This window comes from Podarcis pityusensis (genome assembly GCF_964106645.2).
Source record: "Podarcis pityusensis genome assembly, chromosome: 2".
Classification (NCBI taxonomy): Eukaryota; Metazoa; Chordata; class Lepidosauria; order Squamata; family Lacertidae; genus Podarcis; species Podarcis pityusensis.
Window position 1 is genome coordinate 117,800,007 of NC_138029.1, and position 27,615 is coordinate 117,827,621.

At 47.2% G+C, this 27,615-nt stretch overlaps 3 protein-coding genes across 3 annotated transcripts; 1 reads left to right on the forward strand and 2 right to left on the reverse strand.

The window, feature by feature from the left end:
• Positions 1–1,024: 1,024 nt before the first annotated feature.
• On the reverse strand, positions 1,025–8,973 carry LOC308469493 (uncharacterized protein). Its single transcript, XM_080992032.1, has 5 exons — positions 8,100–8,973; positions 5,290–6,225; positions 4,522–4,645; positions 3,796–4,293; positions 1,025–2,627 (listed from the first exon to the last, which is right to left on the reverse strand). The coding sequence occupies exons 2-5, from the start codon at positions 6,088–6,090 to the stop codon at positions 1,981–1,983; spliced, it is 2,070 nt and encodes a 689-aa protein (XP_080848158.1). The 5' UTR covers positions 6,091–6,225; positions 8,100–8,973; the 3' UTR covers positions 1,025–1,980.
• Positions 8,974–15,312: 6,339 nt separating this feature from the next.
• On the reverse strand, positions 15,313–22,150 carry LOC308469498 (uncharacterized protein). Its single transcript, XM_080992045.1, has 4 exons — positions 21,939–22,150; positions 19,945–21,195; positions 19,386–19,518; positions 15,313–17,252 (listed from the first exon to the last, which is right to left on the reverse strand). Exons 2-4 carry the CDS (start codon positions 20,740–20,742, stop codon positions 16,132–16,134), a joined length of 2,052 nt encoding a protein of 683 aa, XP_080848171.1. The 5' UTR covers positions 20,743–21,195; positions 21,939–22,150; the 3' UTR covers positions 15,313–16,131.
• Positions 22,151–23,238: 1,088 nt separating this feature from the next.
• LOC308469884 (uncharacterized protein) lies at positions 23,239–27,099 on the forward strand. The gene is made up of 2 exons (XM_080992959.1): positions 23,239–24,560; positions 25,948–27,099. The coding sequence occupies exons 1-2, from the start codon at positions 23,994–23,996 to the stop codon at positions 26,647–26,649; spliced, it is 1,269 nt and encodes a 422-aa protein (XP_080849085.1). The 5' UTR covers positions 23,239–23,993; the 3' UTR covers positions 26,650–27,099.
• The last annotated feature ends 516 nt before the right edge of the window (positions 27,100–27,615 follow it).

Consider the following 27,615-nt stretch of genomic DNA (forward strand, 5'->3'; position numbering starts at 1 on the left):
CTAGGACTTGGGAGCCCAGGGTTCAAATTCCCCACTCTGCCACCTACAGGGTGAGATTGGAATAGTCAGCCTGAGCCTAATATACCTCACAGGGTTGTTGTGAAGATAAAATGGAGAGGGGGGGGGGAACCATGCGTGCAAGCTTAGGGTAGCTCAAGGTGGAGTAGAAATGTAAAAATAAACTTTTCCAGCTCTGCAATATCCTTCTGTGAAGCGAGATGATCAGAGCTGTACATATACGGTATTCCAAATGCAGTCTCATCATAGTGTTATAGGAATTCTAAGGTCATATATATAGAATAAATGTTCATAAATGTACAGGGCAAATACACATGCATAAGTATAGCGTCTGAAACAGTAAAGGTAAAGGTAAAGGGACCCCTGACCATTAGGTCCAGCCGTGGCCGACTCTGGAGTCGCGGCGCTCATCTCGCTTTATTGGCCAGAGGGCAATTCTGAAGCCATTTTGACTCTCCCAAATTGACCTCAAATATTTCTCTGCAAGGAGGAAGAAAATGGGAAAAGCTTTCCAATTGTCTTTGGACTGTAGGGGCTTACACCTCCCTGTAAATACGGTCTGGCAAGTATCTGTTAAGCTGAGCACACTATCAATATGCGTAAGAGATTCAGGAACTAAGTATTTACCATCTCAAAGGAATGACCAGGCTACCCAGAAAAGGCAATCAGATATCAGGTAGAAGCAACACACTCAAATTTCTGCTGGGGACCACCTCTTTCTGTGATGTATGTGTGATGTTTTGGGGGGTGGTCTTGAGGTACAGGGTAGGCAGTTTCAAATGTCTATATAACAGCTTGCACACCAATGTTCTGGGTTCCTCTCCTCCCCTGCATGTTGCAACAGTTTAATAAAGATCAGGCTTACTAGCTGCTTTGCTTCTCAATACTCTGTTTTGCCTCAGTTATTTTCTCCTACTGATAGAGAACCTACATAAGGACTTCATACAGGCTCTTTCATAAGTGAAAGGGAGTAGTATTTTTCTTACCACAATAGATTTGTAGAACAGCATTATATCAGCAGTTTTATTTTCAATTCCTTTCTTAACAATTCCCAGGGTGGAATTTGCCTTTTTCACAGCTGTGGCATATACTGGGTAGATAGATGTCTTCATCAAAACTATCCACCACAACCTCAAGGTCTTGTCGCTGGCTAGTTACTGGCATTGCTAACTCTGTTAGTGTTGGGGTTTGTTTGGCCCAAAGTGCAAAGACCTTGCTTTTAAAACATGAAAAATAAAATGATCAGTTTCTATAATACAAATTGGAACAGCAACTCACTAAAAATAAATACATATAAAATTTTATCTATGACAGCAATTCAAAGAAGGCTGAGTGCTCTGCCTCTACATTCATATTTGCAGGTGGGGTTGGAGTTCTTGTGTCCGATTTCTTCAGGGGCAAATAAATAAAAAGCATCCATACAATGTAAAAAATTGTCAAAAGAGATACAATTCCAGCTATGGTCTGGTTCACCTCAAGGGGGTAAATCTGCCTCTGGCAAGTACCATTTCAGATTGCAGGGGGAGGACTCATGTTCCTGAATGCATAAAAACAACAACCCTGCATATAGAAAACTAGTGTGCCTGGGCTTAAATGATTCTCATTGGCACACTAGCTTTCTAGATGCAGGGTGTTTGCTTCTTTTTAATAGTGAAGTATTTGAACATATTGAGCTCCCAGCTACCGTCAGAAATGGTACAGCTCAAGACACCAGTTTACTGCTGAAATAAGAGCTACGAGGTTTTATCTGGGAGAATCAGGGGGGTAAATCCGGTTCAACAAAGCTTTTTGTGTTCTCCACAACTGCCAGATCTCAGTCCTCACCCATCACCTACTGATATCTGAAAGACTCCTTTGCCTTAACAACACAAATTTGTAGCTCCAGAGAGACACCGCATTAGCACATTTAACGCTCAGCCATGATTTGCTTTAACCATGGTTTGTCCATTTGTTCCACCGCAGTCAGAGCTTCTCCGTGGTTCTCCCTCCCAAGTGAATTCTCCGATGCACACGAAGGCCTGAGCTGTGCCCAAAGTTCTTCCCGCAATCGGAGCAGCTGTACGACTTCTCTCCTTTGTGGCTTATCTCGTGGGCCAGAAGGCAGGACTTCTGGATGAAGCTCCTCCCGCAGTCCGAACACTTATAGGGCCTCTCCCCTGTGTGGATTCTCTCATGGGTCAGGAGGCCCGACCTGGTCGTGAACCTTTTCCCGCAGGTGGAGCACATGTACGGCTTCTCCCCGGTGTGAGTCCTCACGTGAGCCCGGAGCGTGGAACCCTTGCCGAAGCTCCTCCCACAGTCCAAACACTTGTGGGGCCTTTCTCCCGTGTGGGTCCGCTCGTGGGCTTTCAGGTTGCAGCGGTACTTGAAGCTCCTTCCGCAATGGCAGTGGTGGAGCCTCTGGTGACCGTTGCCCTCTTCCCACCCCAAGTCGCCTCCTTTACTGGGAAGAGCTCCATCCACGTTCCTCTCTGGCCTGATCCCCTGCTGACCCGCAGGCCTCACTCCCTCTTTGCCATGACGCGAAACCTTGCCTCTTCTCAACTCTCTTAGCTCCAGTTGTTCTGAGCTTTCCTGCTGAAGGCGATGTCCCGCGGTTTCAAGTGCTCCTGGATGTGTATATATAAAAAAAGAACCTTGATGTGAAATCCTTCCTCTGGCTAAGAGTTTCCAACAGCTGCAAATCTCTGTCCTGTTCCTCGAATTTAAACATGGAATCACAGAATTGTAGAATTGGAAGGAACCCCACAGGTCATCTAGTCCAACCCCAACTAAAGCAAAAATGTTCTCTGTCCCAAAGAAGGAAAAATCTGTATCTTCACCCGTTTTCCACATTATTTTAATTATTAGTTTGTATCTAGTTCTAGTCCTATCCTGAGGTAGCCATCAAGACAAGAAGACATTGTGTTGCATCCAATACTAGTCCCACCGAGAGGAGACCCATTAAATTTGCATGCTGCTTTTCCACAGAAATGTGTCCAAAGGGTCTCACAAGACAAGAAAAGCAACAACAGAGCAAGTAAAGAATCATCGTGACCTATGTGTGCCCCCTCCTCAGGAGGTCTGGAGGGTAGCAACATGAGAATGGGCCTTTTCGGTGGTGGCTCCCCACTTGTGGAATGCTCTCCCTGGGGAGGCTTGCCTGGCACCATCATTACATAGCTCTGGGCACCAGGCAAACCCATGTCTTTTTTGCCAGGCCTTTGGTTCTTAATTATCTGTGGCCAACTTGACCTGGTGGAATGTTTTAATCCTGTCTTATAAAAACAGGATTGTCTTTTAGATTGTCTTTGTTTTGTTTTTTATTTCAATGTACGTGTTTGCATTTTTATATATTGTAATTCACTTTGAGTTACCTAGGTTAACAAAGCAACCAATATATTTAAATAACAATTAAAAAATAGCAGCCATGGATGTATACCAAGATTGCAATCACCTGTTCCATCTGCATGCTGAGGACGAGCATGAATGACTCTGGAATGAGAAAAACTACATTTTTGCGTTGCAAATGGGTCAGTGTGAACCCAGACATTGCTAAGCAACTTTATATCAAGTGAGACTAACAGTTTACCTTAGCCGTGTATTGAATATTCCTGTGGCAGTGCAGTTAAGGATGGGTTTCAGGGACAGGAAAAAACCCCAGATCCTTTTATCTGGATCTGCCAGGGATGGCAATGGGGACTTCCTTCAATTCAGCCCCCAATCTGCTCAGACACCCATGGAGTTCTCCTGCCCAGCGAATGCAGCTTATAGCCTGACACGCACCCATTTTCTCACCTGTGTGGATTCTCTCGTGTGCTGCAAGACTTGCACTATGACAGAAGCTCCTCCCACAGTAGGTGCACTTATGCGTCTTCTCTCCCTGGGGGCTTCTCTCACTTGCCAAAAGGGTTGAGCTTTCACCAAAGGTTTCCACTCGGTACTGCAATTGCCCTGGTTTCTCAACCAGGTGGATTATGCGAATGTCTGAGCTCCACCTGGAGTCTCCTCTGAGGTCACTCTGGGCCTTTTCTCCCTTGCCATGCAGGGTGTTATTCTGGGCTATGGCCACTTGCCTCCGAGAGCCCCCTTCCAAACAAGAAAGAGTTTCGGCAAAACTCTTTGTCGCATCCTTTCCCTGCTCCCTTTCCGACTCTCGCAGAATCTGAAGACTTGCGGCCTCGTCGTGATACTGGAATATGTCGCCTCTTCCTAAGGAGCGCTTTTCTGGTGCCACCTGCACAGAACATCCATGATGAGGCTCCTTCATCTTGTTCTTGCGCATTTGCCCATCAGCTACAAGAATAAGCAGAATGTGGTGCCCGTCACATTTAAAATTAAAGCAAAACTGGGTCCCCCCATTTTTCTATCCCTCCCCCAGGCCTTCTCATCTCTAGAGAGCAGATGAAGTCCCATGGCACAGGTGGAAGTCCTTGCGCCAACAGTATGACTTCCTTAGCTACAACATTCAATCAAATTTCCATCATTCTGATGCAACCTGAGTCTTACCCCTTGTGTCCTTACCTCCTTTTCTCGCCTGTTCAGTAGCCTGGCAAACCTGCCTCTGCCAGGTGTCCAAGGGCAAGACCTGGCTGGCCTCAGAGGAATCCACAGCCGTTATGATCCCCTGAGGTCGAGACATCTGAAGCTGCAATTAAAGAAAAATCAAGGCATTAGTGCTCCAAGAGAGGCAAATATTTGGTTTCTCCTCAAAAATTCCACTCAGTATGGGGTTCCCTTGCACTTGGTCGAGAGACTACAGGTAATGCAGAATGTTGTTAGGAGACGCCCTGTTTCCTTCACAGAATTAATCCATTCCCAGAGGGTTTAACTAACAGTCCCTCTTCCCAGGGAACTCTGGGAATTGTAGAGGAATAAGGTCTCCTAACAACTTTCAGCATCCTTAACAAACTACACTTCCCAGGATTCTGGGGGGGGAGGGGAGCCATGGCTGTTTAAAGTGGTATATAACGTGCAGCAGGGTCATCTCTACAGCTGCTGCCAGTCACTTGTCAGCAGTACTGAGCCTGACTTGGTATATTCTTGTATTCCTGTTTCCATAGAGGAACTTTATCCCAGCTGACTCCACCATAACCCCAGAAAGCTAGCTGCAAAAATCTGATCTAAAATGCTAGTGGCAACAGTATCTCTTCAACTCCAATGCCATTTATCTAACCATCTGAGCTGTAACTGGATTGGCACCAATAAAGTAATGCAAAAATCGGGGCAGCCACTCTCTTCTGAATCCACCTTCCAGGACCACCAGAATGACCAGCATTGAACACCCCTCACCTCTCCTTCCTGTTTCACCGTGTTCTGCTTCTGCAACAGGAAATTCTCTGCCAAGGCCACTGCCTGGCCGCAGGTTTCAGGCCTGCCTTCCCTCACCCAGCTCTCCATATCCTGGGGCAGGACGGTCAGGAACTGCTCCAGGATCAGCAGCTCCAAGATCTCCTCCTTGGTGTGTCTCTCCGCTCTCAGCCACTGGCGGCAAAGTTCCCTCAGCCGGCCGTAAACGCCTCTGGGCCCCTCCACTTCCTGGTAGCAGAACTGCCTGAAGTGCTGGCGCTGCTTCTCCCTCAAGGTGGACTCCCCTTGCAAGATGGCTGCCTTCACCTTCCAATAGTCTCCCCTGTCCTGGGCACTGAGGCTGCTGAAGGCCTGCTGGGCCTCTCCGCTGAGGGCTGGCAAGAGCAGAGTCACCCACTTGTCCAGAGGCCACCGGCAGGCTGAGGCTACTTGCTCAAAGGAGGCCAGGAAGGCCGTAGCATCCTCCCATGGGGAGGGCCCCTCTGATACCTGATGATTCCCCCATCCTGAGTGAGGGGCCTGCAACGTCTTGAGGAACTCCTGCCACTGGGCTTCCCAGCGTTCCTGAAGCTCCTCTTCTGGTTCATGTTTCACCTGCCATGGATAGACCGTAACTTGTGATTCTCCAATCCCCTTGATGCATACAAGGTGTGGGGCTTTTGTTCCCCCCAGATCTGTCCACAATTTGACGTTGGGGGTGTTGTGCTCTCCCTTCTGCAATCCTGGGGCCTTTGCTGCCCCTTCATCCACAGACATGTTCACCTCCACTCTCAAGGTCTCCATTGAACTGTTCAGATGTAAGGAGGAGTTCCCAGCCTCTGGTGGGCTTTCTCTAAATCACTCCTCACAGTCCATGAATCTCTTGCTATATTACAGTCTTCTAGGAAACTATAAGTTGCAGGGTGTTGCAGGCTTCTCCTGAAAGGGAACAAGATTTATGGGAACCACAGGCAAAGCAACTGATATTCCTGCCCTCACAAAGTGTCTGGACCTTCCTGATAAACTACGGTAGCTCTCTGGGTGCAAGGAGCTTAGAACAGACTAAACACTACTGTCCTAAGAGACAGCTCCTTTCTTTTAATGTTATTTACCCATCATTTTCAAATGCTTTATTCCTGTTGCAAGGTGCGTCGAGCTCAACACTATTGTTGGAAAAGTGTGTTCCACACATCTGAAATCAAATCGAGATTGACAGAATTTCAAGATGATTCTTATCCATTATTTCAGGATTATTTCTCTGCAACTGTCCAGAAAGACAGGCCAATATAAATAGCCCCAGAACTGATGGAGAAGAATGAAGGATGGGCAAATAAATCAATGGAACTGTGGCACACTTTCCATTATATGTTATGGTATGAGCAACTTGCAGAGGTTAAATATAAATTTGAGGTATGACTGTGTTTCAGAGGAAATAAACTCTAACATGGATTATTTATTCTTAAACAATGCAAAATAAACTCATCACTGGTAACGATATTAACTGCAGATAACACAATTCAATTCCCTGACAGAGTTCCCTGACAATTCCCAGAGTTTCCCAAGAAAAGGGGCTGTTTATACTAATATGGAACTGTAGCTCTGTGAGATGAATAAGGGGCAACTCTCAGCACCCTTTAGAAACTACAGTTTCCAGGATTCTTTGACAGAAAAAAATGATAGTTTAAAGTGATACAATCCTATTTTAAAATGTATGATGTGAATGGAGCCACAGAGACGGAAGGGATCTTCCTCTCATCTAGTCTAACTCCCTGATTAGTGAAAGCCATAAAATGCAACTACAGCACAGTTTCCACAACAGGCGGTTGCTATTAAATACCTCCCGTTAAGGGGAACACACCACCTCTCAAGGAAGAAACAGGCATTCCCTCAAATAATAGATTTCTCATTCAGTGCAAAACTTCACTCTAATGTCTATCTAAGGTTGGCGGCAAGCAGAGGAGCCCAATCAGGAAAGCTGAAGAAAAGGTGGCAACTCAGGCTTGCCAACTGACCAGTGGGAGAAAAAACAACAACCTGCTCCTGTGTAGTTTAAGTGGTGTGGTACTGCCGTGCGCTAACAGTTGAGGCTGAAGCTGCTGTTCCTAGACACAGCAACAAAATCTGTGCAACGCCTAGCAACCTTACGTAGCTTCTAGAAAGATGCTGGTTTGAGCCCACCCAGGGACAACTGTGGACAGAATTACTGCATTGCAGGGGGTCGGACTAGATGACCCTTGGGATCCCTTCCAGCTCAAGAATTCTGTGATTCTAAGATTTAGTGTGTACACTTGTGACATCTTTCCACTTCTGCACTAGCATGCACTTTGCAGCAGGGATTTGGGGGCGGGAAACCCCTGGGGCCAGCCAAATGCTATTAGGACTCCAACTCCCATCAGCCCCAGCCAGCACAACCTATAGTCAGGAATGATGGGAGTTGTAGTCCAACAACATCTGGAGGACCACAGGTTCCCCCACATCGCTCTTTAGCAGGCTGTTTGGAATTGGTTTGATTTGGGAAGCTTTTAATGTTTAACAGACCACTGTATTTTAATACTTTGTTGGAAGCCGCCCAGAGTGGCTGGGGAAACACAGCCAGATGGGCAGGGTATAAATAAATTATTATTATTATTATTATTATTATTATTATTAGGAGAGAGGTTGAATCTTCTTGCTGCTGTCCCATTGTTCTCCCAGGATCTGGGATTGCAGCAGTAGTTTCATTGTTTTCCCTGCAATTTTGCATTCTCTATCCAACTGCAGCTTCCTCCTGCCCCCTCCCCTTTTAAGGTCCCCCCCCCCCCATTTTCACTCACCTCTCCCTCGCAGCCTTGGCACTTCCGCACACTTCTCTCCCGGCTTGGCAGCCTGTTCTCTGCAGCAAGAAGATATTCAAAAGCCAGTTTCCCTCCAGAGGGGAGCAAGAGGGGAGGGAGCAGGAAGTGGATGCCCTTTGTTTACCACAAAGAGATAGGTGCTTGAAAGGAAACAAGCCTTTAAAAAAAACAAAACCCCAAAGCAAGAGCCTTCATTTCCGGTTCTCCTTGGACTTCTTCATCTGAGGAAAAGTGCAGGGCATCCTTGGCTGCAGTTCTTGTTCTTATTTCAAAATAAATCAGGCAGGAAGGGTGAAAAAGTCTCTTTCGGGACAGGCTAAAGAAACAGCCTCATTGCACAGCACAGTGGCATTCGCACCCACGCCATGTGGTCACAGCCACTAACTTGGACAGCTCCAAAAGGGAAGATAGAAACACGGAGTTGGAAGGGGTTCCCTAGGGGTCATCTAGTCCAACCCCCCTGCAATGCAGGGATCTCCACTAAAGCAAATAGAATCACAGAGCGCTGAGACAACTTCAAAGGTTTCAGCTTTTAAATACGTTGCTGAAAATTTTTCTACTCTGCCAGGCCTGTGCAGGCAAATAAGAATGCATCTTTGCACAATGATTACAGTGGTACCTCGGGTTACATACGCTTCAGGTTACAGATGCTTCAGGTTACAGACTCTGCTAACCCAGAAATATTACCTCGGGTTAAGAACTTTGCTTCAGGATGAGAACAGAAATCGTGCAGTGGCGGTGCGGCGGCAGCGGGAGGCCCCATTAGCTAAAGTGGTGCTTCAGGTTAAGAACAGTTTCAGGTTCAGAACGGACCTCCAGAACGAATTAAGTACTTAACCCGAGGTACCACTGTAATTGATTACTGCTTTCATTTTTTCATGGTTCTCACTGTATGGTTTTGTGTGTCTTGCAAACAAGCTCATTATCTTTTTAAAAAATGAAATAGCGATATCAGAGAGCCAGTGTTGCGCAGTGGCTAGAGCATCAGACTAGGACCTTCAGAGACCAGGGTTCAAATCCCCACTCAACTATGAAGCTGACTGAGAGACCTTAGGCCAGCCACAGCCTTCTCTCAGCCGAACCTACCTCAGTGGGTCGTTGTGAGGATCAAATGAGGAGGGGGAGAACCGTGTGGTGCCCCTTCTCCTTGAGCTCCTTGGAGAAAAAGGTGGGATATCATCAATGCGGTAAATATAAAAAAATAAACAAAATCCATTGGGGATAATGGTCTCGGTCTGCCAGTCCTCACCTGCCTGCCTTCTTAATTCATAACCAGTCCAGGGGTTGGTCCTGCCGTTCAGTCTCAGTGTCAGTGTTGCACTTGTGCAACTCTCCAGAGGGCCAGGGACAAAACTAGAATTAGTTGCCTCTGCCTGTCAGTGGCTTAGGCTGCTGTTTTGGCTCCCTGCCTTCTTCCCCAGGGAGCACCAGCCACTATTGCAATGGCTACTAGCTTGGGAAGGCTCTGTTCTGCCTCTGAATATCAGTTGCTGTAAATCACAGGGAGGGGAGAGTTTGGTTGTTGGGCTCATGTCCAGGCTTCCCAGTGCAACATCTATCTGGCCACCGTAAGAACAGGGTGCTGGACTATGGTGGCCTACGTCCTGCTGATCCAACCAGGATTTTTCTCACGCATCCACCAAATTATTTTTACCCCCCTGGTTCCTGTTGAGCATAGGAAGAACGAGCAGAAAATGTCTTCTTTTTTTTTAATAAAAATTTTATTCAAAAGAAAAATGAATAAGAAAATGTCAAATCTGACAGAGCTTTTCCCTACGGGGGTTTCTTGTATAACTCTTCGCTCCAAATAATATGCCAGAAATAAGAGACGTTTGGAGGGTAGAATCAGCCTTGCCAAGTTTGTGTTGTACTTTTTTCTTTCCTCTGCTCATTTCAAACTGTTTGTTAGACCTTTATAGAAAAGAACACCTTAATTCCTAGGCAATTTCCTCCTGCTTTTCTGCCAACTGCAACTGTGAGTCAGAAATGTTGCTGGAGAACCATAAAAACTGCAGCCCTTTGGGGTTTGCAGTGCATCAGATTTCTCAGGTTTCCAGGCCTTGCTAGGAATCCGAGTGGAATTCTAAGGATTTAACCCTTCAGCTGCTTTCTGGGTGGAGAGGCTGGGCTGAATGTATCTTGTTTTTTGGAAGCCTCCCCCATCCCTATCGGTTGTTTCAAAAAGCACATGTTGCAGCTGCATCTTAGCTATGTGAACTTGGAACAACTGGTTTTTGTTTTTGGATTGCTGCTGTGAATGGCCTAACAATGTGTGTGTGTGTGTGTGTGTGTGTGTGTGTGTGTGTGTGTTTCTCAGTTGAATATATATATATAATCAGTGTTGATAAGAATTTAGCCAGGCAACAGGCACATTTCGCACCTGGCTATTTGCCTGACATCTGCATCATCTAGAGATCATTGGATCCTCAGTGTTTTCACACACTAATACCACATCCTGTAGAATTCTATCAGATATATTCTATCTGAACAATAAGAATGATTTCCCCCCCTGTGCAGCCTGCACAGGAGCAGTAAACAATATTATAGTTAATTGTTGTAGCTTGTCTTCATTTACCCCACCCCACTGCCCTGCCCACAGTTGTGAAGAATATTCTCATGTTATGAATGGTCCGTGTCACCATTAAGAAAAAGAGGTAGGAATAGGCAAATATATACGTGGACTGTCCCTGGATCAAGTAACTTTTCTTCTTTAAATTCTCAGTGTTCTTAACCTAGCTCAAAGTTGTCATCTGAACTAGTCAGATGTTTATCTGAGAATCAACCAGTGTCGGTCCATCATTTGAAAAAATGGCAAGCAGACATTCTGTTCTGGTGACTGTAACCTTGGTTTAAGGAGTCATCTGGCACCTAGCTTATATATCTGAGTTTCTGACAATGGTTGTCAAATATATGGCATATATGCTCCCTTTCGCCCTGCTGTGGGAATCGCTTGCAGAAGACTGCAGTGCCTGGAGACAGGCAGTAAAGTTGTATATCCATAGTAGTGATCAGGGGAGAAATGACCGCTGGGAGGAGTGCAAAGAAATACTATGGGTGCATCTACAACAGCACAACTGGACGTCTTCATCTTCCCCAGCTGCAACAAAACATGTCTCTCCCATATCATCTCTAGAGCCACAACAGGAGCTGCGACCTTCCAACAGCTTGACCTCACCCTCAAAGGAGCACTCCATCGGCTCCCAAGATGGATGGATGCCTCTTCTGAGCCTTCAGTGTGGCAGGCCTTGCCCTGTGGAATTCCCTGCTAAGTAGAGGTTCAGCAGGAATCATTTTGTCTTCTCTTAGACATCTCCTAGAAGCAGTGTTATTGAGACAAAGCATTGCAATTTTCACCAACCAGTATTTATTGATGTTTTCATAGCTCTTATTGTAATTTCATATGACTTACAAATAATTTTAGGAATGTGTGGTGTGCAGGTGTAGGTGTGGGTATAAACCCAAAACACTATCCAATGGTCTTTTGATGAAGGGTAGTATAGAAATTTCAAAAATAAACGAAGTGACACAGGTTTGCCCTGTAAGAACTAGCCCTGAGAGACACTTTGTTTGCCTCTGTCAGGTTGTCCTTAAAAATCAGAGGCAACAAGAGTGCTTCAGTAAATTTTCTAGAAAAGAAAATTCAGCTTGAGAATGGGCCATATTTATTTTTTAAAGTTTTAAACACAAGGAATAACACACATCATTTCCATATACAGCATACGGAATGCACCATTGTTGTCAGAAATTCAGGGCTGGGTAAGGGTTGAATGGGTTAAGAACATAAGAAGAGCCTTTGCTAGCTCAATATAGCCCAACATTCTATTTCCCACAGTGGCCAATCAGGCGCTTCTCACTCTTGTTCCCTCGGCAACAGGTATTCATGACATATTCTACCTCAGATTCTATAGAGGTACCAAATAATAATAATAATAATAATAATAATAATAATAATAATAAATTTTATTTATATCCCGCCCTCCCCAGCCGAAGCTGGGCTCAGGGCGGCTAACAACAATCAAAATAATCCAACATTCTAAAAACATTCATTATAAAATTAATTAAAATCAAATTAAAATCAAATTGATGGCAACCATTAAGCAAAATTCTGTGCAGATGGCCAGAGGAGGGGGTCAGGCTGCGCCCTGACCAAAGGCCTGGTGGAACAGCTCTGTCTTGCAGGCCCTGCGGAAAGATGTCAGGTCCCGCAGGGCCCTAGTCTCTTGTGACAGAGCTTTCCACCAGATTGGAGCCGCGGCTGAGAAAGCCCTGGCTCTAGTTGAGGCCAGCCTAACCTCTCTGTGGCCTGGGATCTTCAGGATGTTTTTATTTGCAGACCGTAAATTTCTCTGTGGGACATACCAGGAGAGGCGGTCCCGTAGGTACGAGGGTCCTAGGCCGTATAGGGCTTTAAAGGTTAAAACCAGCACCTTAAACCTGATCCTGTACTCCACCGGGAGCCAGTGCAGCTGGTATAGTACTGGATGAATATGATCTCGCAGCGAAGACCCCATAAGGAGTCTCGCCGCAGCATTCTGCACCCGCTGGAGTTTCTGGGTCAGTCTCAAGGGCAGCCCCACGTAGAGCGAGTTACAATAGTCAAGCCTGGAGGTGACCGTCGCGTGGATCACAATGGCTAGGTCAGGGCAAGAGAGATAAGGAGCCAACTGCTTAGCTTGGCGGAGATGAAAAAATGCCGCCTTTGTTATAGCTGTAATCTGCGCCTCCATAGAGAGGGAGGTATCGAAGATTACACCCAAACTCTTAACGGACGATGCTGGCACTAATTGCACCCCCGCAAGAGATGGGAGTTGCCCCCTCAATCCCATATCGCCCCGTCCCAGCCAGAGGACCTCTGTCTTCGAGGGATTTAACTTCAACCGGCTCCCACGTAACCATCCAGCCACAGCTTCCAGACATCTGGTCAGTGTGTCTGGGGCCGAGTCAGGATGGCCATCCATCAACAGATAGAGTTGGGTGTCATCGGCATACTGATGGCAACCCAGCCCAAAACTCCGGACAAGCTGGGCGAGGGGGCGCATAAAGATGTTAAAAAGCATCGGGGAGAGAATGGCACCCTGAGGCACTCCACACACCAAGGAGTGGCACGATGACAATTCCCTCCCAAGCGCCACCCTCTGTCCCCGACCAGAGAGAAACGAGCGCAGCCATTGAAGGACTGTGTCCTGGATCCCCACGTCGGCAAGGCGGTGGTCCAGGAGTTCGTGATCGACCATGTCGAAGGCTGCTGACAGGTCTAGAAGAATCAGCAGCCCCGACCCGCCTCGATCCAGCTGCCTGCGGAGATCATCTGTTAGGGCGACCAGAGCCGTCTCGGTCCCATGACCAGCGCGGAAGCTGGACTGGAATGGATCGAGAGCCGATGTTTCATCCAGAAACCTACCAAGCTGTTCAGCAACCACTCTCTCAATCACCTCACCCAGGAATGGAAGATTCGAAACCGGGCGGTAATTGGATAGATCTAAGGGATCTAATGATGTTTTCTTTAAGAGCGGGCGCACCACTGCCTCCTTCAATTCCCCTGGAAATATCCCGGTGCCAAGGGACAAATTGATGATATCCCCCAGGGGGGCCTGCACCTCGTCTGGGCACGCTCTAATCAGCCAAGACGGGCACGGGTCAAGAGGACAGGTGGTGGGCTTTCCAGCTTGGAGGAGTCTGTCCACATCGGCTGGGGATATCCGGTCAAAGTGGTCCAATACTGCACCCGAGGACAGTCGAGGGGCCTCCAGTTCCTTTATTGTATCCTTTATTGCATCATGACTGGCTAAGCCACCGACAGGCTTATCCTCCATGAATTCAACCTACCTTTTTAAAGGAGTCCAAGTTGGTGAAGAACTTAACCCTTTTGCTACTCCTGAATCTTCCAACATTCAGCTTCTTTGGATGACTACGAGTTCTCATATTATGAGAGAGGGAGATAACTTCTCTCTATCCACAATGTGCATAATTTTATATACCTCTACTGCGCTCCCCCCAGGGCCTTTTTTTTCTAAACGAAAAAGACCCAAACATCATAACCTATCCTCATAAGGGACTTGCTCCACCCCCTTGATCACTTTGGTTTTGCTTTTCTGAACCTTTTCCATCACAGATTTGTATAACAACATTGGCAGTTTTATTTCCAATTCCTTTCCTAATGATTCCTAGCATAGCATTTGCCTTTTTTCCACTCTAGGTTGGCATTTTCGTTGCACTTTCCACCACGACCTCAAGGTCCCATTCCTTGCCAGTCATCGACAGCTCAGATCCCATCAGTGTAAATTCATCCCAGTTTGGATCAATAATTTTCAAGCTCTTCACAGTCCCTTTCTGTTTTTAATCACCTGTAAACAATTTGGTAGGGACACGGGTGGCGCTGTGGGTTAAACCACAGAGCCTAGGACTTGCCAATGGGGTGAGCTCCCATTGCTCAGTCCCTGCTCCTGCCAACCTAGCAGTTCGAAAGCACGTCAAAGTGCAAGTAGATAAATAGGTACCGCTCCGGCAGGAAGGTAAACGGCGTTTCCGTGCACTGCTCTGGTTCACCAGAAGCGGCTTAGTCATGCTGGCCACATGACCCGGAAGCTGTATGCCGGCTCCCTCGGCCAATAAAACAAGATGAGCGCCGCAACCCGAGTCGGCCACGACTGGACCTAATGGTCAGGGGTCCCTTTACCTTTACCTTTTAAACAATTTGGTGTCATCAGTGAAATTTGCCACCTCCGTGCTCACCCCTAAATCCTAATAGGTTATGAAAAAAAGTTTATAAATACTCGTTGGTAGTGGCTGGCATTCATTGGGACTGGTGGGGCAGGAAGCAGGGAGCCCAACACTAGGTGCACCAGAGACAATGACTGGCCCAGCCAATTAATTCTAGCTTTGCTTTGTCCTCCTCCTTGCTGAGTTCTATATTCACAACACGGAAACTAAGGAGGAGGGAGCTGACAGCCAGGGCTATCCACTGGACGGGCTGTAATAAGGAAGGTGGGTTGGTGATGGCTGGTTGAGGGCAAACTGAGGCTGGTGGGCCCCATTTGCCTTAACTGGCCAGGCTCCATGGGTACCGTTCCCAATTCAGGTCCAGTCTGTGGCAGGGTGGATGTAAGTGCTCTCTGGCTCCTACCACTTGCATGGGCTCCTAGTGGAAGGGATCCTTTCCCACCCACCCGAAGCCAAGACAGCCATAAGGAAGTTAATTGCACACAATTCCCTATTGAGACAATAATACATGAATTGGAAACTTGAAAATGTTAGTCACAGTCAACACTTCTTCCCAGTCCTACCAAAAGTACATTGTCCTATCACTAGCATGCAAGCTTCTCACTGAACTTTAGTCACTTTTTTTAATATAAAAGTTCCTCTCTTGTGTAAACATTCAGAAAATTCTGTAGTCTGACTAAAGCAGACCCACTCTGTGTGGGTTTAAGGGCTCCAATCTTTGGGGATTTACTGTGAGTTTTATGAAGATCAGATACTCATCTTCAGGCTTCCTCAGCATCAGCTGTCCATTGGGAGCTTCTTCCAAAGTCAGAGCACTGATGCAACTTATCTCATAGCCAAGCTCCAAATACTTGTGGCAGGAAGGCGTTAACCTGTGGGCTCTCCAGGCCACCTCTATTGGCTGGGGCAGAGGGAAGTCTGTAGTCTAACACCATCTAAAAGGCCACAAGTTTCCCAACCCTGCCTTACTGGCCAGGCTTCCACAGCCTGGTGCCCTCTGGAAGTTCTTGGGTCACAACTCCCATCATCCCCAACTCTTGCCCATGGTTGCTGGGGCTGAATGGAGTTTAATCTACAGAGTGCTGGGTTGGGAAGGCTGTCCTAACCCTTTAACAAAGCCTTAACATAGTAGTGAGGAACCTGTGGTCCTTTGGATGTTGCAGGACTCCAACGCCACACCCAGTTGGCATGGATGATGGGATTTGTAGTTCAGCAGTATCTGCAGGGCCAAAGGCTCCCCACCACGGTCTCGACACAAATGGCTTCCCTGCGTTCTGGATTCTCTCTAGTGTCAGAAGGACGATGCTCCATCCGAACTCTTTTCCAATAGCCCATACGGCTGTTCTCTGATGTTTGGCTCTTCTCTTCTCACATGCCCTATGTCACTGAAGCCCTCCCCACAATCAGCACTCATATGCAATTTGTCTCCGGGATTCGTTTCCTGACACGAACTTCCACTTGCGCCACCGGCCAAACCCTTCCGACAAGCCGGGCGCTTGTAAGGGAGGACCCCGGTGTGAACTCGTTCGTGTGTCATAAGGCCTGACTTCTGGCAGAAGCTCTTCCCACAGCGCCCACACCGATATGGTTTCACTCCTGTGTGGATTCGCTCGTGGGTAATGAGGTTTGAGCCGTCGGTGAAACTTTTTTGGCACACGGCACACTGATATGGTTTCACTCCAGTGTGAATCCTTTCATGGACCCTCAGGTCCGCAGAGGTCCGGAAGTTCTTCCCGCACTCGGAGCACTTATATGGCTTCTGTCCCAGGTGGATCTTTTCGTGCGTCGTCAACGTGCCCTTCTGACGGAAATTCTTCCCGCAGATCGAGCATTTGAAAGGTTTCTCTCCGATGTGGATTTTCTCGTGTGTCGTGAGGGTGCCTTTCTGGCGGAAACTTTTCCCGCAGTGCGTACACCTGTACGGTTTCTCTCCAGTGTGAATCCTCTCGTGGGCAACGAGGTTTGAGCCACTTGTAAAACTCTTCTGGCACATGGAACACCGGAAGGGCACCTCCCCAGTGTGGATTCCCTCGTGGGCCTTGAGCTGTGCAGATTTACGGAAACTCATCCCACATTCGGCACATTTATACGGCTTCTCTCCAGTGTGGATTCTCTCGTGGACCCTGAAATTTGAGCTCCAACGGAAACTTTTTCCACAATGACAGCGGTGGATTTTGGGGTGGGCTCCGGTTTCCTCCTGATCTAAGTTACCTTCATGGACAGGAACGGCTTCATCTGAGCACTTCTCAGGTTTGGTTCTCCACTTGCTCTCCAGTCCCTCCTGACTCCCAAGGCTTTTTCCCTCTTTGCAATAATGGAAGATGTCATCTCCTTGCAGTGATGCATCTGCTGGTTCCTCAGAATCACCCTGCTGAAGATTATCAAGTTGGTTCTCATACACCTGCCCGTCACCTGCAGGAATAAACAGAGCCACATGTCTTGTATAAGTAATTGTTTATTGCATTTTAATAATGACTCCCTGACTGTGGAATGCTCTCTCCAGAAAGGCTCACCTGGCAACAACATTATTTGTCTTTAGGCACCAGGAAAAACCATTCATCTTTACCCAGGCATCTGGCCTTTAAATAATCTGCGGCCTGTTAAACCAGGGAGAGGGGGGCCTGCTATTATGTTTCTTTTAGTATTATACTGTCTGTTGTTATGCTTTTTATTGAGTTTTAATAATGCTTTTATTATTGATGTTCTGTAAAATGTGTTCTTAATGTTGTACACCGTCCTAGGATCTTTTGATAATGGACCCACCCAGGAAGAATGGCAGATGAAGCTGATGGACTGCATGGAACTGGCGGAAATGACTGGCAGAATCCGAGACCAGGGAGAAGAGTCGGTGGAAGAAGATTGGAAAAACAAGACTTACCCACTCTGGAAGAATGGCAGATGAAAGTGATGGACTATATGACACTGGCTGAGATGACTGGCAGAATCCGCGACCAGGGGAAGGAGACGGCGGAAGAAGAATGGAAGAAATTTAAAATCTATCTTAAGGACTATTATAAACTTGATGAATGTTAGAATGTCGAGGTTTTGAGAAAGAAAGGGTTACAGCGATATAAGATTAGACTGAAGGAAAGATCAAGAAGACATATGTTTGACAGAACTATTTAGAAGTTGCTGGAAAATTTTGGACATTGGGATGCAGAAAGGGGAGGTATGGGGGAGTCCGAGAAAGAAGGTTTATGAAAAAAAGGTCATGAAACTATACGTGTTTGTATGTCTTTTTATATGTTTGTATTGTTTTAAAAATTTTGTAAAACCAATAAAAATTTATATATATAAAAAAAAGGAAGAAGATTGGAAAAAATTTAAAGACTATTTACAGAAACACTGTAAAATTAATGAATGTTAGAAGGATGCTGGAATGAAGTTATATGGCTTTAGCAGAAATGTTATAAAGAATTAAGTAAAAATAGACTGTTAATGGGCTAAAGGGGGAAAAAATAAGGTTAGATTGTGTTAAGATAAATTATAGGACAAAAACTGAGAAAGATGGAAAGGATTTGCTGAAATAGCTAACTGAACTAGAATACAAAAAAGGGAGGTGTGAGGAGGTCGTTGAAACAAGTAAATGAAAGACAAGATATGAAAATATTGGATGTGTTTTTAATTGATTTTGTTTTTGTTCTTGTTTTTGTTTTGTTAAGATAAGCAGTGTTTTTTTGTTTTTTAGGTATTGTATTGTATTGTTTTGCTTTGTTTAACTCTTTTTTTTTTTAACTTTTAAACTCCTAATAAATATTACTTTTAAAAAAAATGATCTTTTGATAATGGGGAGTATATAAATCGAAGTAATAATCACAACAACAGGTTACAGGGGAATAAATGGAATAAAAATTGATTTAAAAATCACAATTGCCAGTAAAGAAGTGTGTGATTTACTGAGTCAATAACAAAACATACTAAGAAGGGAAGGATGTATGGACTATTATTACAAAGGGTTCTACAGTGGACGCTCGGGTTGCAAATGTAATCCATGTGGGAGACACGTTCGCAACCCGCAGTGTTCGCAACCCACAGCGCCGCATCTGTGCATGCGCAGGTTGCGATTCAGCGCTTCTGCGCATGCGCAAAGAGCAATTTAGCACTTCTGCGCATGTGTGAGCGCCAAAACCCAGAAGTAACCTGTTCCAGTACTTCCGGGTTCGGCGCGGTGTGCAACCTGAAAACGTGCAACCTGAAGCGTCTGTAACCCAAGGTATGACTGTATAGTCTAAATTGAATCAATTTTTATTTCAGAAAAGACCTTAATCTGAACAAAATCCAAACACTTGCATAGCTAGCTTGTGGTATGTAGCAATGCTGGGAACTGAACCTGAGAACTTCTGATGTACAGCAGAAATTCTGCCACTGAGTCATGGCCCAGATCAACAAAGCCATCAAATTCTGGTCAGTCGTTAAAAAGCTCCCCTTTTATGCTCATCAGGTAGCTCTAGAATGCTGGAGACAGGGACTCTGCTACAGAAATAGGAATGAGTCTTCACCCCCAGCGTGTTAACATTCAGCAATTAGATTACAATGAATCCTTACCAAACAAGCTTGCCTCTTCATCTTGCTCCTGCTTGAGCTCCTTGAATGACTGCCTTTCCCAGGCCTCTGGTGGTGGAGCCAAGCCTGCCTCGGAGTGATTCACAGCCAGTCCCACACCCAAGGGCCACAGGCCCTGAAACAGCAATCAGAAAAACCATTCAGGACAGGAGAAGATGCTCCCAGACATGCTAGTACTTCCCATCTCCTCCTCAGCTCTAGATTTCTGGACCCCAGGCAGGAGACATGGACACCCCTGCAGGGGCACAGCCAGGTGGGCTGGCCTGGGATGCATTCCTCTCCTAGGTGGGACACTGTGGCACAAAGCAGAAGAAGCTAGTGCTGCTCTTATCTCTTGTCACAATAATCTATCTCCTGCCCTCTCTTGCTAAGCCATTAAAATCAGAGAGGATGGGTGTCTTTTCTGGGACAGTGACACACTTCAGACAACAGGGAACCACAGAATTGTTGACTGTCAAAAAATACAAATGCTAAAGCATCAGCTCTCTCCTGAATCCACATTCCAGGACCAGCAGTATGACCCTCATCGAACTCCCCTCACCTCTCCTTCCTGTTTCACCGTGTTCTGCTGTAGCAGGAAATTCTCTGCCAGAACCACCGCCTGGGCACAGGTCTCTGGGCCCTTTTCCCTCACCCAGCTCTCCATATCCTGGGGCAGGACGGTCAGGAACTGCTCCAGGATCAGCAGCTCCAAGATCTCCTCCTTGGTGTGTCTCTCCGCTCTCAGCCACTGGCGGCAAAGTTCCCTCAGCTGGCCGTAAACGCCTCTGGGCCCCTCCACTTCCTGGTAGCAGAACTGCCTGAAGTGCTGGCGCTGCTTCTCCCTCAAAGTGGACTCTCCTTGCAAGATGGCCGCCTTCACCTTCCCGTAGTCTCCCCTGTCCTGGGCACTGAGGCTGTTGAAGGCCTGCTGGGCCTCTCCGCTGAGGGCCGGCAAGAGCAGGGTCACCCACTTGTCCAGAGGCCACCGGCAGGCTGAGGCTACTTGCTCAAAGGAGGCCAGGAAGGCCTTAGCATCTTCCCATGGGGAGGGCCCCTCTGATACCTGATGATTCCCCCATCCTGAGTGAGGGGCCTGCAACGTCTTAAGGAACTCCTGCCACTGGGCTTCCCAGCGTTCCTGAAGCTCCTCTTCTGGTTCATGTTTCACCTGCTGTGGATAGACCGTAGCTTGTGATTCTCCAATCCCCTTGATGCATACAAGGTGTGGGGCTTTTGTTCCCCCCAGATCTGTCCACAATTTGATGGTAGGAGTGTTTTGCTCTCCCTTCTGCAATCCTGGGGCCTTTGCTGCCCCTTCATCCACAGACATGTTCACCTCCACTCTCAAGGTCTCCATTGAACTGTTCAAATGTCATGAAGATCATCCAGCCTCTGAAGAGCTTTCTTCATCTAAAGTCACTCCTCAAGGTCCATGAATCTCTCTGTAAATGAGTCCTCCAAGAAAGCATAGAAGACCGATGGTGTTGCAGACTGGTATTTCTGCTAAAAGGAATTTTGAGGGAGGTGGGAGGAAGAGAGAAATAGATGCACAAGAGAATATCCTTTTTGCAAGTTGCCTTGCAGTCACCCTTCTGAGAACAGAGACTAATTGTTAATTATAATAATGTTCAGAAATGAGCTTTCCACCTCACTCAGAACAATCAATTTTAATGCAGCCACAGTCCAGACATTCCTGGTCTCTAGAATTGCAAATTCCAGGGAATTGCCGGCAGCGAGTCTTTTCGTGTGGTGATGGATAGGCTCAGAATTCTTTTTCACACTTGGCTCCAGTGAGTGGGTCTTGGGGAATCTAGTGGGGGGAAACAAAGTAGGTCACATAAGCCTCAAGCTAATCCACCTCTGCTCTATAGCAACCTCCCAAAGTACCGTATATAACTGTGTCACCTCTCAACTTTTCCGCAATCACTCCTTTGGGTATGTTTGCTTTATTATTTGTTTTAAGATTTGGAAGAGAGGATAAACTGGGAAGTGCAGGGCAGCTCAGTGGTATATGCAGAAGGTCCCAGGTTCCGTCTCCAGGTACTGCTGGGAGATGTCTCTTGTCCGAAACCCTGGAGAGCTGCTGCCAGTCAGTGTGGACAATACTGTGATAGAAGGGGTAATTTTCTGACTCTGTAAAAGGCAGAGCCCTGTGTTCTTCAGCTCGGTGGTGTGGGGCTCAGCTTACATGCATAAGGTCCCAAGTACAACCTCTGACATCCCCAGGTAGAGCTGCCTGAGGGCCTGGAGAGCTGCTGTCAGTCAGTGTGGACAACACAAAGGTAGATGGACCAACGTTTCTAAGAAGCAGGCTGTAGCTCAACGGTAGAGCATCTGCTTTTCATGCAATCCCAGGTTCAATCCCGGGAGTCTCCAGACAGGGCAGGGAAAGCTGCTGTCTGAACCTCTGGAGACCCGCTGGAGAGTAGACAATATTGGGTTTCCTCAGCCCTGCTTCGGTCCACCCTGCCCCTCCTGCAGTTTTATTCCCTCCCTGATCTTGCTGCCACTGCCTCGCTCCTTCTTAACCACAATTTCCCCCTTTAAATTCACCTTTCCCTGCAGACTTGACAGCTGCACTTATCCTCCTGGCTGAAGAAATCTGCTCCTTGCAGCTCCCCTGTGTCTTCCTCCAAGCTTTAAAAAGAGAAGTAATTCAAAAGGCTGTTTGCCACCAGAGGTGAAGCGGGGGGGGGGGTGTCAAGTGGGGGGTGAGTGATGTGGGTGTTTGGGCAGGAAGTGAATTCTCAGATACTGTAATCTATTCACTGCAAAAAAATGCACTGGGGAAAAATCCAAGAGTTCCACCCAACCTTCATTTCAGGTTCCCAAGCAGAGCCCTCAATTTGAAGGTGGCTAAAAAGGGTTGAATTTCTGCCTGTCATTCGCCGTCGGGTCAACGCGTTATCCCCACACATCCTAGTATGTTTTGCACTCAATTTCCTTATTGTAAAAATATCTGCCGGGGGGTGAGTAGGATTGTTGCTGAACAGCGCCAAATCCAAATTTAATTGTGCACCCTGAATTTGCAGGTGAGTAATTGAATTTCCCCCTCCACACACTGCAAAATATTCGCAGTCTGGAAACAGCTTCGGGTGAAGAAGCAGTGAGTGCTCAAGGGGCATCTGCAGGGATTTTGGAGGGTGGAGGCAGTACTGAAAAGGGGAAGCCGGCCAATTTCTCATCCCACAAAATGAGAACAGTGCCCGTACATTTTGCCTCGTATCTCAGGTTCCACAATTGCTAGAAACTTGATTTTATTTTGCGTGTGTTTAGGGAGCGAGATGATTTCAAAGCCAAAGCGCCACAGAGACACGCTCTTCGCACGGGTTCCTATGCAATCGGAATTGCCACTTGAACAACATGAAAACTGTAGCCCTTGGTGTTTTAAACTACATTCCCGCGACTCTGTATCGTGGTCTCTCCAGGAATCGGAAAGGAACTCGGTGGTTTTAACCTTTACGTACGCGTGTCTGTGTTTGTGTATCCCTAAAATGGAAGGGTGGTGGGATCTAAACTCAATAAAATAAGCCAATACTTTGAGGTGGGGGCTCTTCCCCCATCTTCAATCCCTCCTGGGGTTGATGTGATTCCTCTCCCACTTTCTGGGATATCCGCCTTCACAGCCCATAGGGACTCTTTGCAGAAGACGCCCCCCCTAGTGGAACCTAGGCGAATGGCATCCCAATACGCACGAGCACAGGCACCTGCCATGGAGACGTGCTTTCCCCTTGAATCGTGGGCACCGTCTAGTCGGAGAGGAGAGCTCTGTCGCTTTAACCCTTCAGGCTCTCGATAGCCTTTAGCGCTAGACATTGGCAACCGGGGGAGAAGGGGAAGGACGCCCAGAGAAAGAAGCGGAAGGGAGGATCCCGGGAAGGGGGGGGAGCGAAGAGGACGAGCTTCGCTGCAGCCTCGCGATCTTCTGATTTTAAAGAAATACTTGGATTGCACCCCGCTTTATTTATATTCTTTTTTCCCCTTGGAGAAAAATCAGTTTGCAACGTTGGTTTCCACGATCTACGGCGAGGGCTGACATCGCGCTGCAGCCGAAACCTCCGGCCTTTCCATTGCTGCTTTTCCGCCTTGGAAGTTTGACTTTTCGAATTGCAAAACGCCAAAAATTCTAGAATTCGGCATGGATTGACTTCGCCGCGGCGTTTTACGACCCTTTTCTTCTTCTTCGAGTTCTCTCTCTTTTTTTAGTCGTGTTTTTAAATCTACTCGTAGGCCGCTTTCAGCCATTCCGGCAGGGTGCAAAACAACCCGCTTATTCTTATATCAACATTTCTGCAGGCTTTCTGCCTGCCCCTGCCCGCGATGCTTGCTTTGAAGCGCTTTGGGCCATTTTGAGCCGTTTTGGAGAAGCTTGTGCAAGTCGTCCCTAAAGACGGGAAGGAGAATCACTGAATTGTAATTCTGGAAGGGACCTCCTAGGGTCATCCAGTCCAACCCCTGGCAATGCAGGCATCTTTTGCCCACCGTGGGGCTTGAACCCACAACCCTGAGATCAAGAGCGTCCTGCTCTGCTGACCGAGCTACCCAGCGCAGCTGCCCTCGATTCCGTCATCACCATCCAAATAAACGATCGCGCGACTTCTCGTGCGTATGGAGAACCTGGAGGCCATCGTGCTGGTGATCCTGGCCACGCACAACCTGGTGCGCCTGCACCTGCACCGGGGCGGCGTGGCTGCCCGCGCCCGGCGGACGATGCGCCGCGTGATGGCCAACCACGTCTCGCTGCTGCACCAGCTGCTGCCCGACGCGTGTCCGGACAGCGAGGCGCGCCTGGTGGCCGAGGAGCTCCACGCCGGGCCGCACCGCTTCTGGTCGCGCCAGGTGAGCCAGGACTGGTGGGAGCGCGTGGTGCTGGAGACGTGGCAGCCCAGCCAGTGGCTGCAGGGCTTCCGCATGACCAAGGACACCTTCCTGGCGCTGTGCGAGGAGCTGCGGCCGGAGCTGCAGCGCCAGACCACCACCATGCGGGCGCCGCTGAGCGTGGAGAAGCGCGTGGGCATCGCCCTCTGGAAGCTGGCCACCACCGAGTGCTACCGCTCCGTGGCCGCGCACTTCGGGGTGGGGCGCTCCACCGTCGGGGAGGTCTTCATCGAGGTGTGCCTGGCCATCGAGAAGCTGCTCTTCAGGAAGGTGGTGGCCCTCGAGGACCCCAAAGAGGTGATGGTAGTTTTATTTTTATTTATGTACTTGAATTTCCCCCTCCCTTTGTTACTACTACTGCTACTACTTTGTTTGTTTATTGTGTGTGTGTGTGTGTGTGTGTGTGTGAATTTTTTATTAAATTTTCTGTTTTACAATTTAAAATACTCATGTTACACCCTTAAGATATTCAGTGACTCCCTTTCTTCTCTCTCCATGGTTCACTTTACATATCATAAACCCCTGCATGTTTTACAAAAACTATACCATTCAGTATTCCATTATTGCACCTATCAAAACTTATTTACTGTTGAATATATCTTAATGCTGCCAGCCTTTTTAGCTGCACACAATTATTTCCCATATATTCAATAAACGCTTTCCAGTCTTCTTTAAACATAGGTTCTTCTTGTTCTATTTGTTTATTTATTGTTGTGTTGACATTTCTTTCTCTCTCTTTCTACTATTCCTTTTCTTTTCTGTTTTATAAAGATTTTTATTAGTTTTACATAAAGTTATACACAACAACGATAACCATTCCAAAACAAAAAGATTCGAAGGTTCTTTCGAATCTTCCAACCTCCTTCCCTCCTTCCATGGATTCCATTCTAAAGATTTTTTTCTTTTTCTTTTTTCCTGCCTCTTTTACCATTATCTGTCTATTATATAATCACAGTAACCAAAGTTCATTTCACTTTACAAGTGTCATTGTATTCCTGCCAATGATTTCAACTGTCTACAGTTGTCTTTCAAGTATATTAAAAAGTTACTCCAATCTTTTAAGAATACTTGGTCTTCCTGGTTTCTGATCTTTCCCGCCAGTCTTGCCATTTCTGCATATTCCATCGTCTTGGTCCGCACTCTTCTCTGGTCGGTACTTCTTTCTTTCCATCTCTGGGCTAGAAGCATTCTTGCTGCCGTCGTTGCATACATAAATAGTCTTTTATTTTATTTTGGTAGTTCCTCACCTATCATACATAAGAGAAAAGCCTCTGGTTTTTTAACAAAACTTTTGTTAAACATTTTCTTTAACTCATTATATATCATTACCTAGAAAGCTTTTACCACCCCACAGGACCACCACTGAGCTGTATAGAACCAGCTCAAATCTGTGCTGAAAATGTAAAAGGTAAGAGGGTACCTTTTATCTACTACGTATTCCTTTTATGGGACTGATTGATTGATTATATTTCTATGCCAGTTTTCATTCAGACGACTCCCAAAGCAACCTGATGCCCACTAGATGTTTAAGACTCCAAGTCCAATCATTCCAAGTTCTGACCGGGGCTGATGGGAACTATAGTACAAAACACCTGGCTAGCACCTGTTTAAGGAAGCCTGGCCTGGATGATGATGATGATGGGTCGATCGGCTTTCTAATTCTTCAATCTTTTTGTTTTGAAAGGTCATGGCAGGATTTGAGGAAATGGGGTTTCCCAGCTGTGTGGGGGTCATGGACAGGACCCACATCCCCATCATCTGCACTGTCCGAAAGGGGACCAACATCAGCCAAAAGGGGTTCTTCCCTATGTCAATGCAAGGCACGGTGGACCACAAGGGCCGTTTCATTGACATCGAACTCAGCTGGTGCGGTAAAGATAAGGACGCCTCCTTCTTCCGAAACCTAGCCCTGTGTGAGGCGATGGACCAAGGGTCGTTCGTATCAGGGACTCATTCAATGACCATTGGCAACGTGGAGATCCCCCCGCTCATCTTGGCCGACGTGTCCTACCCCTTGAAGAAGTGGCTCATGAAGCCCTTCACTGGTAACCTCAGCCCCCGCCAAGAACATTTCAACTCCCGCCTAAGTGACTGCAAGAAGGTGGCCGAAGAGGCCTTTGGGCGGCTGAAGGGACGGTGGAGGTGCCTGGCCACCCGCTTGGAGGTGGCCGAAGAGAACATTATCCCCGTGGTGGTGGGGTCCGTCGTGCTCCACAATATTTGCGAGAATCGTGGACATGCTTTGGTGGACGGGCCTTGGGCCCAAGACGGCGTGTGGGACCAGGCCCCTGAGGGACACTTGAGGCTCCCAACATCCCCAGAGGATGCACGGGATGGGAGCCTGGTGAGGGAAGCTCTGGCAAGCTACTTCATGAGCAATTCCTAACTCCTCATGGAGCCCTTGGATGAAAGAAAAACAGAAAAGTTTCGAAATGCACACTTCAGTTTAATTCAAAACAATCTTTGTTCCGAGAAGCTGGGGATCTACCACAGAAAGCTCCGGTAAACTGTCTTCCGAAGCCTTGTTGTGAGGTGACTTTTGCCCCTACACCGTGTGATGTTTCTGATCAGGTGCTGAGGTAAAATTACCTCATAACACAGCCTATATATATGGTGAAGTGGCACTCCATGTCTGCGGTCACCACAACAAACAGTTTTGCGAATCCACTTTTTGTGTCTCAGTTGGCAAAGCTATGAATTTTATGCAAGCCACTACTCTTGCCCGTTTTTGTTTTTATTGCTGTCATTTTTATGATCGTTACCTGCTGTGAAACTTTGGGGAATGGCAGTTTATAAGTATTTTTAAAAATAAACAGTAAGAACATTTTTTTAAGGATTTCCAGCTCCATTATTTGCCAGTGTGTAATGAAGCAGTGGGGGAGAGGGCTATTTGTACGGGAGAAGTAGCGGTTAAAAAGCAGGGGTGCTTAATCCCTTTCCCTACCACCACCACCACCACTTTTCTAAGGGACCATTTCCTGTTTCCCCCCACTTTACCAGCAAGCCCACCTAGCAACACCCTGGGTGAGGTGGTGTTTGAGCAGGTGTGGGGAACCTTTCGCCCTCTGGATGTTGCTGAACTACAGTTGCCATTGTCCTTGGCCATTGGCCGCACTTGCCGGGGCTGATGGGAGTTGTAGTTCAACAACACCTGGAAGGCCAAAGGTTCCCCACACCTGATTGGACAGTGTTGTGGAGGGAAAGAGGCAGATGGGGTTGGCAGCCCTGTTTTTGCTGCTGAACATGTAGTTCCTGAATTTGGAGATGGGGCAGAAAGGAGGTTGCTAAATCTGAGAACTGGATTTCCTCAGATGTTCCTCGTATCTAGGTAATGTTACCAAGGCAGAACACA